At 36.2% G+C, this 16,354-nt stretch overlaps 1 protein-coding gene across 6 annotated transcripts in view; it reads left to right on the forward strand.

Annotated features, from left to right (window-relative positions):
- LOC135093300 (synaptic vesicle glycoprotein 2B-like) overlaps positions 1 to 12,817 on the forward strand; it is a 40,277-nt gene extending 27,460 nt beyond the window's left edge. For all 6 annotated transcript variants that reach the window (XM_063992435.1, XM_063992434.1, XM_063992436.1 and 3 more), the window contains exons 5-13: positions 1,450 to 1,571; positions 2,065 to 2,170; positions 2,904 to 3,036; positions 4,349 to 4,524; positions 5,932 to 6,010; positions 6,786 to 6,969; positions 9,104 to 9,263; positions 10,837 to 10,964; positions 11,372 to 12,817. In XM_063992435.1, the coding sequence (XP_063848505.1) occupies positions 1,450 to 1,571; positions 2,065 to 2,170; positions 2,904 to 3,036; positions 4,349 to 4,524; positions 5,932 to 6,010; positions 6,786 to 6,969; positions 9,104 to 9,263; positions 10,837 to 10,964; positions 11,372 to 11,427 (1,144 nt within the window). In that variant the 3' untranslated portion in view covers positions 11,428 to 12,817. The remainder of the gene's footprint in view (positions 1 to 1,449; positions 1,572 to 2,064; positions 2,171 to 2,903; positions 3,037 to 4,348; positions 4,525 to 5,931; positions 6,011 to 6,785; positions 6,970 to 9,103; positions 9,264 to 10,836; positions 10,965 to 11,371) is intronic.
- The last annotated feature ends 3,537 nt before the right edge of the window (positions 12,818 to 16,354 follow it).

Raw genomic sequence — 16,354 nt, forward strand, 5'->3', positions numbered from 1 at the left:
TGTGCACTTGCCACATCTCCATTTGGTTCAGTGTTGATGGAGAAATATTTAATGAATCCTCATGTGTTGCAAATAAGGAGAAAGATCTACCAATCTATCTGCAAGTAAAACCTGAGAAGAGAGATTCATTAATCTCTCTCAGATGCCTTCCTCTCCCTAGAAATGTCTGCCACATGCAAACACACAATATATATATATATATATATATATATATATATATATATATATATATATATATATATATATATATATATATATATATATATATATATATATATATATATATATATATATATATATATATATATATATATATATAAATGTGTGTGTATGTTCCTACTGAGTCACTGTGATGTGAGTGGATGCTGATGATCTGAGGTGATCAAAATACATATATGTAATTATGTTTTCTTTATGTTTTCATTACTGTAAAGTTTTTATTTTCTTATTAATTTATTACTTTACTCAGTTAATTACTATAAAGTAAAGGAATGCATGTGTGAGAAAAGCATATAATTGAAGCAGAGCACTTGATCAAACAAAGAGGGAGTCTTTGGCATGGTCATTTCCTCAGGGGGTCAGTCCCAGAGGGTGTGAAGTGCCAAGGAGATAGACAGATAAATTTGCAGAGTGTAGATTACCTGGTAAAAATCATAGGTTGTGTTTGTCATAGTGAATAAGTTGATAAGAATCTGTGGCTATGTATTACTTTTACTATATGTACTTGATATGACCATTTTATTCATCTTCATCATTATCATTATCATCATCTCCATCTGCCTCCCAGTGGTGTGAAGGAATGGCATCACCAGACACTGTCCTGTGCTGGTTGAGGTTGTCATGGTGTTGGCCCTTTCTGACAGAAGGAAATTATAAATTATCTTTGCTTGGTCTGGGATTTGAATCTGGATCCTCTCAGCTGGGTGTCAGTCACAGGAACACTCACACTCCCTGTCATCTCTGACTCTGTTACTGATTTCACTATTCATGTGTTATGTAAACCACAGTATTCTGATCCTATAGTTTAGGTGTAGGGTTATTTTTTTTTTCATATTCTTATTCACAAAATATCATATATATATATATATATATATATATATATATATATATATATATATATATATATATATATATATATATATATATATATATATATATATATGTATATATATGTTGATGCATAATGTGTTAAGATACATATTTAACTTGAGAACCATGAATTGATGATTTTTTAATGTGGTGTAAGTATCTGATCACCCTCAAGCCATGGATCTCTTTTCATATACCTACGTATCACCATCCCGTCTTAGTGTAGGTGATGGAATTAGAATTATATCCACATCTTACATGACTCATGATGTTTATCTTAGTTTTCATACCAGAGTCCTGTTTATTATTGTTGTGTTAGTTTAAACAAGAAGTGTGCAACAAACTTCATTATATTTTCAGTGTCGGCGGCAGCATCCCTCTGGTGTGGGCATACATCAGTGAGTTCCAGCCACCTTCCAAACGAGGGGCAGCGCTCAGCATCATCGCTTCCTTCTGGATGGTTGGGAATGTCATCGTGGCAGGTGGGTGATGATTCTCATAGCTCCCGTTATAGCATCGTTGAGATTTTTGGGTTTGTTAATTAAATGTTTGGGTGTGACATTTGTCCTGAAGCTTTTATGTTAAATTTTATTCAGATGTTTATTTTTAGGTAAGCAGTTGATTGTTTTGACATTGGGAGATGCAGTGGAAGAAATTCATGTTCAAGGTGGAAAAATAATGTTATTGAATGTGCATAGCAATGCTGTCATTTTTTTAAAATCCTGATTGAATTTTTGATAGCTTGGGATGTATGCATGAATGAATGGCTTTACTCATTGGAAAAATGTTTTAAGGAATTTTGCAAGAATTTGGCATGAGAGATACAGATAAATGGAAAGCAAGATAATTTGATAGTTGCAGGTATTCATCATAAGGAACAAGCTTTTATTTCTTGCTGTTTAATGATATTATATTCTTGGGCAGTAATTATAAAACGAGAGGCCAGTTAGTGCTTATATAATTTTGTGTTTTCAGTGTTTGCACTTGTGACAATTCCCTATGATATTGGGTTCCAAGCTCCTGGGTTTGTCTACAACTCCTGGCGAGTGTTCCTCACCGTGTGTGCTCTCCCAGCACTCATGTAAGGACACTTGTTATGATGAATATTTACTGAAACAAATAATGTTTGAGTGAGATATTTCATACATTTTGATGAATCTAAAGAATATAAACATCGTATTGTTAATCATAGATATGAGAGAGAGAGAGAGAGAGAGAGAGAGAGAGAGAGAGAGAGAGAGAGAGAGAGAGAGAGATTCCTTTCATGTTCACAATACTTAATTCGCTTTTACTTAAATTTTTTATCACATCTTTCTTTCCATGCCTCATACCACCAATAGGTTTTGCATGTAGTTGCTACTCCTACTCTACCAGCCACACCACATACCAAATGTTGTGCAAATATTTACCACTGTCCCCTGTTCAGCTCACAGCATGAGATACTTATCTCAGAAAACTCATCTTGATCACCAGGATCTCAGATATTTGACTTTCATCTCATATGTGTCTTACTTGCTCACAACAAAGGTAATTTTCTTGCATTTGCTCATATTATCATTAATCTTGTGCTTCTTGTAAAGAAAATTCAATTGATTTGCTTCTTTATATTATTATTTTTCATTATATGCTATCATCACAAAGTCTGCTATAGACATACTGTACATATTCAGCTTCCACCTGGTGCTGTATAAAATTCTTCACTGTTTATCTTAAACCTCACAGATGTACATACAACACATGTTAAGGCTTGCATCATGTTAGATTACTGTAGATACTGTATATGGCTTATAAAAGCTGTAATTTTTGTTTCATAGAACTGCCATTGTAATGATGTGGCTACCAGAATCTCCAATGTTCCTGCTCACCAAGGACCGCAAGGATGAAGCGCTTGATGTCCTGCGGAAAATGTATTCTCTCAACACAGGCAAGCAGCCGTACACATATCCTGTAAGTCCCTCTGAGGTTTGCCTGGACTTGTAGTATGCACAGTGAGCTATAGGCTTAGATCTATTGGAAAGTTTCAGAAGGAAAGCTTTGGAATGGTTTGCTTACTGGAGAGGAATGATGAAGAGAGATCAACAAAGGGAGAAGGAATGGATGAATAGATGGGTGGAGTAAAAGAAAAGAAGAAAATGTGGGTGAGTGATAGAAAATGACTAGATGTTCTTAATGAATGAATGGATGGATGGATGGAAAAAGGGTGGAGTGGTGAGCTTTTAAGGCAAAAAAGGTAAGGCCTCAGGCAAAAAAGAAATTAATTTTTCTCATTCTTTCTATGTGTTTTTAATCTTTCTCTGACATGGCAAAGGAGGCTGGCCAAGAGCAAGTTACTTTCCTTTAGTATTCATGCATTTTGTCTTTCCTTTGCATCTAGTCTGGTCCTTATTCTCCTGTGTATTCTCAGAAGATTAATCAAAAACATAAATTTCTTTTCAGAGATGCTAAAGTTTTACCTGTGTCCTAATTTTCCTTAATTTGATAAATGGTATATAATTTAAGGTTACTTCACACTTGCTTGAAATGCTTGTTCCTTCTTTTCTTTTAGCTTAATGGATTCTTCTAAAGAATTATAATCTTTACAAGCATCAGTTCAGAATTTCTTTCTCCTAATTTTCTTGGTCTTTTCCTTCACTGAATATCTTCCTTTCCCTGCAGAATTTGGGTTTAGGAGAAATGAAGCTTACTGGTGAGTTTGTTGTGAGTGGGAATGGGATGCATGGCGAGGGCTCTTTTTTTTTTTTTTTTTTTTTTTTTTTCTTCAGAGTAAGGGGAATGGTCACCATGGCAACTCTTACCATTTTAGTACTAATTTTCATCTTTGTAGATTCAGTCTAATGCTGCTTTCTTAAATTAATCATGCTTTTGATCAGGGATTGATGTTCCTAATCCTTCTTGCGTATGTGTTTTAATTAAAGACTGTCTGAATTTAGACAGCTTTTGTCTTACCTTAAGCTTTTTGTCTTCCTTAAGAATGTCATGGCTATTACTTTAGTTCTCTTAGTTTTTACATGATATTCTTATCTTCATTTGATGAGAGTTTTTTTTTTGACTAGAGGGAAAAATATGAAAATATCATTACTGTTACTACAAAAATTGTCTGTTGTCATCTCAGTCCGATGAGTCTTAAACTCACACAACTTACACTATCTTCTACTTAAGTATGTAAATTGTTTTATGCCTATTCCATCCATTTATTTATTAACTTAGTGTGTATGCATACTGTGCAATTGAATGTTAATGCTATTGAGTGCATTTTCAGATTAAAATATTAAGCACAGCAGGCTTGAAGGTGCAGAAAGAAACAAGACTTACCAAGTGGGGGACCTTCACTTCAGCCATCCTTCAGACTTGGCGCCTCACCAAGGCCTTATTCAGCAGGTCTCTCATCTTTACCACATCTATAATGATCATCATCAACTTCACCATACAGTTTGGGTAAGTAATTATTATCTTAACTATTTATCAAGTTATAATGGACACACGATTTTTTTTTTTATGTATTTGTATCATATACATTCAAGGAAAAAAATCTGAAGGTGTGAGTTCACAAGATTGTGTACTGCACTAGTTGCCTAATGTTATGATAATGTTAGTGAGCTGTCAGCTTGAAGTGGCTGGCAAATTAACAACCCTTCAGTTGTTTTCCGCCCATTCTAATCTGATTTGATACAGTGTCAACATAGCAGCATGATACATCACAAAGTAGTATCTCTGCAGGTGGTATATAGAGTGTGTCAAGTCTGTGCAGTATTGGAGGACAGTGGAAGTTCACACACTTTCTTTTTTTTTTTTATCATGAGTTGCAAGGTTACTTTAAAACTATGTTTCATGGTAATGCCTCAATGCATTACTGTATATCTCAGGTTGTGATAATATATACAATGTGCTTCCTGAACAGGGCTGAGTTTGGAGCAAGAGCTATTGTGGATGAGACAGGAGTTGCAGAAAGGACAGTTGAATGACTGCTTATTGTTGCCATGAGGGTGTGAATGAATGGTCAGTCACCTGTACAAAGAGTTATTGCACAGAGCAAGAAACTCTCAGATTTGTTCATGGTGTGGGTGTGTTTTCATGTCAGGGAGTGAATTACCTCATATTTCTTGACAAAAGTGTTACTGTGAAGAGTGAGCAATGTTTACAAAACAAATGCCCTACAAATGTTGGGCAGAAATTTTTATCTTCCTTTATACATAGCAAATGTTTCCCTGGAATGGTTTGTTATGCACGCTTTGGACTACTTCGATTAGCCTCCCACTAGTTCAGACTTGAATCCAGTTGAAGATCTTTGGTCCATAATGAAAAGGAAACTGCAAGAAATAGATTTGTTCTTTGGCCAAGTTAAAGCTGCAGTGAGGTCACAGCTAAGTTTAATGATAAGTTCACAGCACCCCCTGATCCAGTGCTTTAGACCTCACTGGGAGTAATTATCGTTTTGGCAGGTGCCTACTGCCTCCTCCTCCTAAATAATATAAATAATGAAAGAGTCCAGTTTATTCAGTGAAATCAGGGAGAGAATGACCATGTGTCATTATGTGAATAACAGTATCTTTTTTATGCAGAAATTAATATTTTTATAAGTTAAGGGCCTGCACTTTGCTTAACATGGAGTAATTTCACTATTAACAATGATGGGAGAGACCTCTGCTGGCTGAGATTTTGAGGTCTGTGATGTGATCACTTATACGTTTATGTGGCAACTTTATAACATAAATTACAATTATATTAATGCTGATATACTATTTTAATATTTAGACATTTGAGCATGGCATCTTCCAAGTTACTGATTACTTTGTTTACTTTGTATTGTAGCAAAGAACTAAGGGGGCATATTTTGCTTTTCAGTTATTATGGTCTTTGGTTATGGTTCCCAGAGTTGTTCAATCGCCTTGAACAATACTACAATGAACATCCATATCATAATGTAAGTTTTCCTACCTTTGTATATTATGTGCTGGTGTGTGTGTGTGTGTGTGTGTGTGTGTGTGTGTGTGTGTGTGTGTGTGTGTGTGAGGTATTTGCTGTGATATCATTGGATCACAGTGTAGTACTTTGGATACAAGTGGATACATATGCCCTTAGATCCTAACTAGGCTGATTGATTTAACCATGCTACCTTACACTGATTATAGTGTAAGGGAGAAACTAGCAGAAGTAGTAAGAAAGAGAAGGTTGTGATTCATGGTTACTACCACTTGTGGAGAGTATGGATGCTTGTTGGAATGCTAATGTGTTGTGAGGATAGTGTGGGTGATGGTGCATTGTGTGAGAAAAGGATAATGCACTGGACCACTGGACCAAGAAGGTTCCATCAGGAGGATGCAACTCACTCATGGTCCAGGTACAGTTGTGGGCAATGTACTCTCCTCCACTGTCTTTAGCACTTTCCTTCAATCTTAACACCTCCAGTCTGTCATCAGTGTTATCACTTGTCAGGTTTTGTAAGGAGATTTTCCACATATCAGAAGAGTCAGTATTAGAGGCAAACACTAAAGACAGTTGAAATGAGTGAGGCAAGTCACCCATAAATGACTTCTGACCATGACTGTATAATCACAATCCTGGAAGAAGTTAGAGGTTATCTTTTATGGCTATTTTGCAAAGTATCTCAAACAGTTGATTTATAAACTCTTGATTTATTGCTTTCAGCTGTACTAGATCTTAGAATTTGCACCATCAAGATGATAAAATGTTTTCAGGTTAGTGTGTGTGACTTGACTGAGTACCACGGAAATGGCACTCAGCAGAACACTTGTAAAGATGATGGACACAATGTTGACACCAGTGCCCTAATCAGCATCCTCATCACTTCCATTGCTCCTTTGCCAGCCAACCTGTGGACCATAGTTTGCATGGATAAACTTGGAAGGAAGTTCTTCTTGGGTGAGTAGCAGATTTAAAAAAAAATTAACTGTTTGCCTTTGTATTCAAGTTTTAAAGTATTTTTTTTTATGATCTTTATATTACAGTAGCTCAGTGAAACTGATGTGTCCTCAGTTTAGTATAGTAATACTGTTTTAGTTAGAAAATTAAAAAGATAATTAGTAATTGTCCTTTTTCTATTAACTACTAGGGCCAAGTGTGCTATGCCTAAGTGCCTGGAGGTGTAGTACAGTGATCAAAAAATGTTATCCCTTTCCACCAGGGGCTGATAACAGTGGGAATGATATGCATGTGTGTGTGTGTGTGTGTGTGTGTGTGTGAGTGTGTGGTGATTTGTCTGGGTCATCCTGTGTGGAATTGCCAGTCTAGTATATAAATAGGAAGATTAGGGAGACTGGCCAAGGGCAAAAAATGGATAATAAAAAAAAAAAAAAAAAACTGCTCATGATGCAGTTCCCAGGAGGAGACAAACAGAAGATCAAAGAGGAAGGCCAGTTCATTTTCTGAGGTGTCTTGATGTTCCTCTTTTGAGACAGTTCAAGTCACAGGCAAGACGAATACAGAACCAGGAAGAGAGTTTCAGAGTTTACTGGTAAAGGAAGGAAAGACAGAAGATACTTGGACATTCTTGCCTTATTGAGGTGGACAGAATAGGGATGACAGTAAGTAAAAGGTCTTGTGTTGTGAGACCACTGGAGGGGAGAGATTGCAGTCAGAAAGCTCAGAAGAGTAGTAGCCATGAAAATAATGGTAGAAAATAGTAAGAGATGTGGCATTGTATCAGTGAGTGAATCAAGACCATCTATTTGTGGAGAGGAATCAATAAGAAAAAAGTTTTAGGCTTCATCTGGTTTAGGAGAGTTGTGTGAATTGAACATCCTCATACATGTATGTGAAAGCAACACTCCATATGTTGACAGATAGGCTCCCTGTATAAAGTAAGCAAGTGGAAGAAGGAAAGTACTGGTGGAGATAACACAAAACATTTAATTTCATAGAAGCTGTTTTAGCAAGAGAAGAGATAAGAAATCTTCTGTTGAGATTTTTAGTGAAGGATTTTTACAAATATGTTCACTTTAGGGGAGGGGAAAGTTGAGTGTCACTGAAAAAGAGGGAATAGTTGTGAGGAAGTCTGTGTGGAGTGGATAGATACAGTGGATACAGTTTTTGAAACAATGAACAACACAAACTTGTCTTCCCATTGAGAAATAATAGAAAGATCAGAAGTTAGGCTTTCTGTGGCTTCTTCATGTGAAATGTAATTCCTGTTGAGCTGAACATGACCTTTACATTTATTATTTTTCATTTTGCTTTTTCAAGCTCAGGATGTTTATTTTATAAAATATCAGAGATTGTTTATTGAAGATGTAGTTTTTGGAACAAGAAAGACACATCCTTGTCCCCTTGAAGGATAATTTTTCTTGTTAACTTTTGATAGAGTTCTAATTTTTGTAATTTACAATCTGTTCAGTCTATTGGTCTTGGATAGTCCTATGTTTTCTCTTCTTCTACTGGAGGAAGAGGGAGGGAAACACCCGCCAGATTGAATGTTCTTAGTAATACAGATACTGACAAGGAATAAAGAGGTGGTTAAGGGTTTTTGTCAACCATGTGCTTGTGTGCTGTGTCTTTTCTGTTACACATTTGCACAGAAAACTTTGGTCTCACATCTTTGTTCTGGCTATCTTTTTTTACTCCAAACCTTATCTAGTATTTTCCTCTGTCTTCTTGTTCTGTTGAAAACTGAAACATTATTGCCTTCCTTTGTTTTCTCCCTGCAGATCAGCTGTCTTCATGTAAGGATCTCAAGAACTAAATCATCCTTGCATTTTGTGAAACACTCTCTCTCTCTCTCTCTCTCTCTCTCTCTCTCTCTCTCTCTCTCTCTCTCTCTCTCTCTCTCTCTCTCTCTCTCTCTCTCTCTCTCTCTCTCTCTCTCTCTCTCTCTCTCTCTCTCTCTCTCTCTCTCTCTCTCTCTCTCTCTCTCTCTCTCTCTCTCTCTCTCTCTCTCTCTCTCTCTCTCTCTCTCTCTCTCTCTCTCTCTCTCTCTCTCTCAATTTAATTGCCTTCCCGACTGCTTTCTCAATATATACTTTTAAAGAACGAAAGGAAAAAAATCTCTCCTTTGTTTCAGTGTTCAGCATGTTCCTGTCTGGACTTGCAGCATTTGGTGTTTATTTAGTGAAGTCATCCCTTGACAACCTGATTCTTGCTTGTGTGTTTGGAGCCCTGTGCACCATGGGCTTCAATGCTTTGGACTGCCTTGGTGCTGAGCTCTTCCCGACACATCTTAGGTTTGTGCTTCACTCTTTGATTGATCTTGCATGTTTCACTGAACTACCATGTTCAGTAAAGAACTTTTATCTTTGTGGGTAGTAATGCTTTTTTTTATAAATGTAATCTTTTCATCTTATATGATATAGTATCTAAGAAGCAGAAAAAGGTTATCAAAACTATGAAATCAAATTTGAATAGATTTCAAAGTAAAAGTTTTGTAGAAACATAATTTCTCACTGGACAGTCGCTAGTTCAGGTCTGTCTTAGTCTTATAAACACGTATTGCAGTGTACATGCAGTGTGGATGGCTTACTATAAAAGGAGAGGAAGCTTTGCAGTTTCCCTACAGTTCTGATTATATGTTGGACAGCTGCTAATAGGAAGAGTGCTTGAAACCATAACATAACATTTCTTAGGACATTAGAATTTTTCTTAATCATTCATCCCTTTCTCTGGTAAACTCTGGAACTCCTTGCCTTTTTCTGTATTTCCTCCTTCCTATGACTTAAACTTTTTTTCAAGAGGGAGGTTACAAGACACTCATCTTCCATCATCAGACTTTTCTTTTGGTAGTCTTTTGGGAACCGGCACTTAAGTGGGCCTTTTTTCCTAATAACTTTGTTGCCCTTGGCCAGTGACTTCTTGCATAAGAAATGGATTGATGAATTAATTAATTAACTTATTTTAACAGATGTAAAAATCACCCTGCTTCTATGAGTACTGTAGTCATGTTAGTAAAGGAGAGGTTGGGCACAGGACAGGACAGCTGGGGGTTAATCCGTGATGTTCAGTGTTGAGCAGTGGTCCACAGAGCACAAAAATTGTTATTTATTATATTCTCTGTAATGTTTGATATGTTCTGAGAAGAATGAATGGTGCTAATGCAGTGATATTATTTAATGGGAGGTTGGATTCCAAAATGATGAATTGCCAGCACAGATAGTGCTCTGTGTTGTGGTGATGTTTAAGTGTGGTGTACTACAGAGCATCTGTAAAGTGTCTGCTATAGTACAGATTGCAGTTTTTCTGTAGGCTTGTCAGAAACCAGTCTGGTTTGTGGGAATTTCTTTGAGAGAAGGATGGGAGTGAATCTTGTTTTGCTGTCCTGTTGGTCAGTGTTTCCCATAACACCAATGTAGGAGGGGACCCACTGAAGATACATGTCAAAACCAGAGGTATGCAGTTGAAGCAGAAGATTGTGAATGTTGAGGCAGAGAGAGTGGTGTGTCCAGAAGTGGTGGTACCAGAGAAGCTGGAGAGCTGTAAGGGAGGTAAAAGAAAGTAACTGGGTAAGGGAAGCAGAGATGGTTGCAAACATGATATCCTCTCAGATGGCAGAAAAATTCCACCAAGAGTATAGAGGCAGTGGATGGCAACCTTTAGGCAGCAACAAGTGACTGGGATGGGATGTGGTTGGCTGTACTCTTTAACTAGAATGTATAACTGTTTGAACCCATGATCTATGATAAAACTCTTTTTTTCTTAAAGAATTTATTCTTTTCTCAAATCTTTATATGAAATAAGGGTGCATCTCATACAGAGATACACCTGATTCATTGGCAAAGAATTTCTAAGTTTTCTCCTCTACAGGTCAACTGCTCTTGCTGTTACACTCATGGCAGCACGGATAGGAGCCATTTTGGGCACTGTAACATTTGGCTATTTGGTGGATTTGTACTGTGCCATCCCATTGCTTCTAGTTGCTGCCTTTCTAATTTGTAAGTATAGAACCATTTTCATGTAATTTTGATATATTCCATAAGTTAATAAATGCATATATGCATTATAAAGATAATTTTCTTATTTTCATAATGGTTGTTAAACTGTTGGAGATGCTGCCATGATATTTATTCATTATTAATAAAAAGGAAAAAGCAGATAACATTAGTTTTGTCATGTGAAAAGAAAGAATGGAATGACAGAGTAAAGTGTGTGAAGTATTTGAAATGAAAAGTATGTTGCTAATAAGAATCTTTTGAGAAACCTGAAAATTAAAGGACTTGACAGACAGACATAATTCTTATTGCTTGCTCCATTATGGAGAGGCAGAGCCATGGAAGGGATGGGGTGGCCATGGCATAGCTGTCCTCAGAATGTCTCACCAGTGATCACTGTTGCATTGCAGTTGGAGGCATGCTGGGACTCGTGCTGCCCAACACCACACGCATTGCTCTCATGTGAGCTGGAGCTGCACCAACCAGGGGAAGGTTTCTAGGTTTTGTTGTTTTTACTTGTTTATTGTTATATTTTAAACTGTTCAGATAAAATCTTTATACTGATTTTGTTTTAATGAAAGCTTTAGTGTATATAAGTGCTTACATTATTTATATTTGTATTTGTAAGGTTCTCTATTGTACAATTTTAGGTGTGTGTTTTAGCACATATTATAAAGGAGATGCACAAGAGATTTACTTATGTGATATTAATGAGTAATATTTCATGTTTTGAAACAAAATGTGATCTATATAAGGCAAGAGAGCTGATGAGAATGGAACCACTGGCAGGACACTTGCCGTACTCAACACCTCACTCGTCAGGACGTGTCAAGATGTGAGTGGCTCAGATGGAGTGTGGTCAGTCTTGATTGGCCTATCATTATATGGCTTTCCTCATCCTTGTACAGTAATTGTGTCTTGCCCAACTAGAATATCTTGGGGGTATATATATATATATATATATATATATATATATATATATATATATATATATATATATATATATATATATATATATATATATATATATATATATATATATATATATTTCTGTCTTTGGTAGCATTCTTTTTGTCACTGCTGTATATATATATATAGAGAGAGAGAGAGAGAGAGAGATTTTTTTTTTCTTTTTCTTTTTTCATGATCTTCACCTCAGGTTACCAGAGCAATACCAGTGTTTTGAAAATGAGAAATTGCAGTTAAGGGTTAGGTGATGAGAAGGAGCAGCTCGGAATTAATTTTGAAAATATATATCTGGCTATAATGATTATCAGTTGGAGTTTTAGTCATGCCTGACTAAATATGAGCTGAATAATTTGTCAGAATAAGGCAGTGGATAGTTAGCATATCATATTTTATCATCATTATGTTTTTAATAGTTAAGAGCAGAACAATTGAGCTAGATAGAAGTGAATGGAGAATGACATTGGTGAGTGCATGAAAATGATGGCAGGGCCCATTGGTGTCTAAATCCTGTCAGGGTGTGAGGGCACTTTGTAGGAAAAACTCTGCATCTACTGCGGAGTAGGTGCTGGGTAGGGAACAGTCTCATTATGAAGGAGCAGGGATGTATGCTTTCAGGCCTTTCTGTGGATATGCATGACCAACTGTGGTTTGTCTGAATTCCTGTAATACGCTGGTCCATGAGACTGTCCCTTTCCACCATGAGCTGATGTGACCAAGACTGAATGGTGTGTGTGTGTGTGTGTGTGTGTGTGTGTGTGTGTGTGTGTGTGTGTGTGTGTGTGTGTGTGTGTGTGTGTGTGTGTGTGTGTGTGTGTGTGTGTGAGAGAGAGAGAGAGAGAGAGAGAGAGAGAGAGAGAGAGAGAGAGAGAGAGAGAGAGAGAGATCAAGCTCATCCCACACACCCAAAACTGAGGGCTACAGGTACACCTGTGATGGGTGGCCTTGGTGCTGCCCTGAGTGTTGGCTGCATCAGCATGTGGAGGCACAGTGAGGGTGGTACCTACTGAATCTTGATCCTACAACATTAACTACCTCCATTTCATGCAAAGTAAACATTTTTGCTTATGCTACAGTGGAATAAATATTCACATGTGACATTATGAATCATATTTGGAAGCAGACTGACCATCACCAGCATGCATCATATATCCAGTATGGTGTTCACCTGAAATTGTTTACTTTTCATTGACTAACACTGGACCATAGTGTTTTGTTATATCCCTGTTTGTAATTCTTTATCAGTGTCCCTTGGAATGAGCTGACAGTCTTCTTAATTTTTTCTCAGGTGTGGGAGTTTGAGGATTGGCAGAAAATAGCTAAGGTTGTGGGTTCTTTTCTTCCATTGTTTAGTCAGGGGAGAAGTAAGTCCATCAGGGACCAAAAGTGTGTGGATGACAGACTGTGTGTAATTTGTTTTATGCCTTGTATTTGGAATTTAATAAGAAAAAAATTATATATATATATATATATATATATATATATATATATATATATATATATATATATATATATATATATATATATATATATATATATATATATATATATATATATATATATAGGTATTTTGTAATGTTCATTAATATAACTATGTAAATTGAAAATATTGAAATGATCAAATGAATTGCAGTTTTGTTTTTTGTATTTCATTAACACAAAAGTTATTCAATATGTGAGACTACCATCAGTCCCACCAATATTCTATGTCAATAAAAGCCATAAAAAGGCTTTTTCATGATTGAAATAACTATTCAGAAGAGGGAAGAGTGGGAAGGGATGACTGAGTGCAGCAAACTTGGGAAAATGGATAACAAAAAAAGGCCATATATCTATATATAGTATATATATATATATATATATATATATATATATATATATATATGAGGGTAAGCAGGGATTCACCAGACTTCCTTCTTCATTTATTGCAACATTTCACCTGCACAGAAGGCATCATCAGGCTAAAAAAAATTACAAAAAATCAAATAAAAGAAAAAAAAAATCTGAAATCATAAAAGGGACAAGATTAAAAAACAATAGTAACCAAAATGGGACAGGCAGACACGCATTAACAATAAAAAAAGTGACAAACTAACCTATCAGCAGTAGCTTATACATGACAGAAAAAAAATATCAAGCAAAATAAAGGTATGAAGCTGTGGACAAACCTTGTGTGTTCTCGTGTGTGGTGTGGTGAGAATGTCAGCTTTGTGTAATATACTAAAATCCTTCTCCAAAAATGGATGATCATGTGCCTGTGAATGTGTTCTTATTGGTGAAAAAGGGGGTGAGCTAACTGTTTCTGTGTATGTATTGAAGTACCTTTATGTTCACTGGTTCTATGTGATAGATTCATCTTGGTTTTTCCAATATCTATCATATAGAACCAGTAAACATAAAGGTACTTCAATATGTACACAGCTCACCCCCCTTTTTCACCAATAAGAACGCATTCATATATATATATATATAATATATATATATATATATATATATATATATATATATATATATATATATATATATATATATATATATATATATATATATATATATATATATATTATTATGGTTACCATACGTCCGGATTGTCCAAGACATATCCGGGATCCAGGTGTCAAAATCTGCGCTCGGGGGGATTTTAAAAAAATTCCTCATGTCGAATTTCAACTTCCATCAATAACTAAAAAAAAAAAAAAAAATGCACAATTATTAATCTCTGTAGGTTGAAAGGAGCGAGAGGAACGGCTTCACCGGGTGGCGGCTGCTTTGGTCTGCTTTCGGTCAAGACTCGTGTACGGGTCCTGTATGAAGTCGATGCTCCCCAGCCTTTTCCACCACCTCATGTCGCGCGCCTGTCTTTAACCAGCTTTGATAGGATCCAGTTAGGACGTGGGAGCTATGATCAGGTGTTAATGGTGTCCGAAATCTTCATAGTTCATATATAGCAACCCTATATATATATATATATATATATATATATATATATATATATATATATATATATATATATATAGAGAGAGAGAGAGAGAGAGAGAGAGAGAGAGAGAGAGAGAGAGAGAGAGAGAGAGAGAGAGAGAGAGAGAGAGAATATATATATATATATATATATATATATATATATATATATATAGAGAGAGAGAGAGAGAGAGAGAGAGAGAGAGAGAGAGAGAGAGAGAGAGAGAGAGAGAGAGAGAGAGAGAGAGAGAGAGAGAGAGAGAGAGAGAGAGAGAGATTTAGCGTGACGCTTGCAGTATTTGAGTGACAGAGTAGTAAGACTGGTTTTATTAGGTAGGAAATTACATGGATTCGTGGTGCAATTGAAAGTGACAGCAGAATATGCGAATAACTAAAAGTGTGTGTGTGTGTGTGTGTGTGTGTGTGTGTAACTTGTAAGTCAGAGGGGGTAGAGGGGAGGGAGGAAAAAAAAGTAAGGACGTTTTTGTGCAGTGAACTTTCAAGTGAAGTAAAATAATAATAATAATAATAATGATAATAATAATAATAATAATAATAATAATAATAATGCTAACTAACAAACTGGATGAATGGATAAAAAATGAATTGAAAAGCTAGTACTGGTAATTTAGATTAAAAGATGGTAAAAAAAAAAAAAAAAATCAATGACAGCAGAATGTCCCGTGTTTCGCTAAACTTCTAAGGGATGGTTGTATCACCACAATTTACGTAGTCCTGAAAAATGTTCGTATATACAGTAGGGTACGCGACAACGCACGGTCGTTAGAACGTACAACTGCAATAACGCACTGAAATTTTGATATACTTAATCGGAATAACGAACCACAACTGTCATAACGAACTCGCCACTCATGCGAACACTGGAATTTTAACAAATATTTAATCGGAATAACGAACTAAAACTAGCAAGACGAACTTGCCATTTGTGCGAGCACTGAAATTTTAATAAAAATTTAATCGGAATAAACAAAACTCGAAGACTCAGCAGCTGTGCGAGCCGCTGCTCCCCTATCTGTTGCCTGTTCCTTCATCCCTTCTTTCCTTTCCTCTCCTTTCTTTTCGTATCTTCAAATCTCCCTCCCTGTCACTTCTTCCCTTATATGTCAGAGATAAGGGACTATGGACGTAGGTGGTAATACCTTGCTCTCCCTCCCCCCTCATTCATTTTAATGTAATTTTCGCTTCATCCTTTCTCACTTTCTCACTCATATACATAATTCAATTTTCATTCTCAGTCAAGTCTCAATCTTTTTAACAGTCCTTAGGATTGTTCTTACTTTCAGAGAGAGAGAGAGGGAGAGAGAGAGAGAGAGAGAGAGAGATCCGACTTAAGGGGATTTACTCTATGTATACATGCGACGCCGACAGTAGATAAATGTCACTTGTCTAAGCAGCGCGAAATCCAGGGTGATAATGATCTAACTCGGGATGGTAAGAATTTAGGACTA

This window comes from Scylla paramamosain, chromosome 42, assembly GCF_035594125.1.
Source record: "Scylla paramamosain isolate STU-SP2022 chromosome 42, ASM3559412v1, whole genome shotgun sequence".
In the NCBI taxonomy this organism is placed as follows: Eukaryota; Metazoa; Arthropoda; class Malacostraca; order Decapoda; family Portunidae; genus Scylla; species Scylla paramamosain.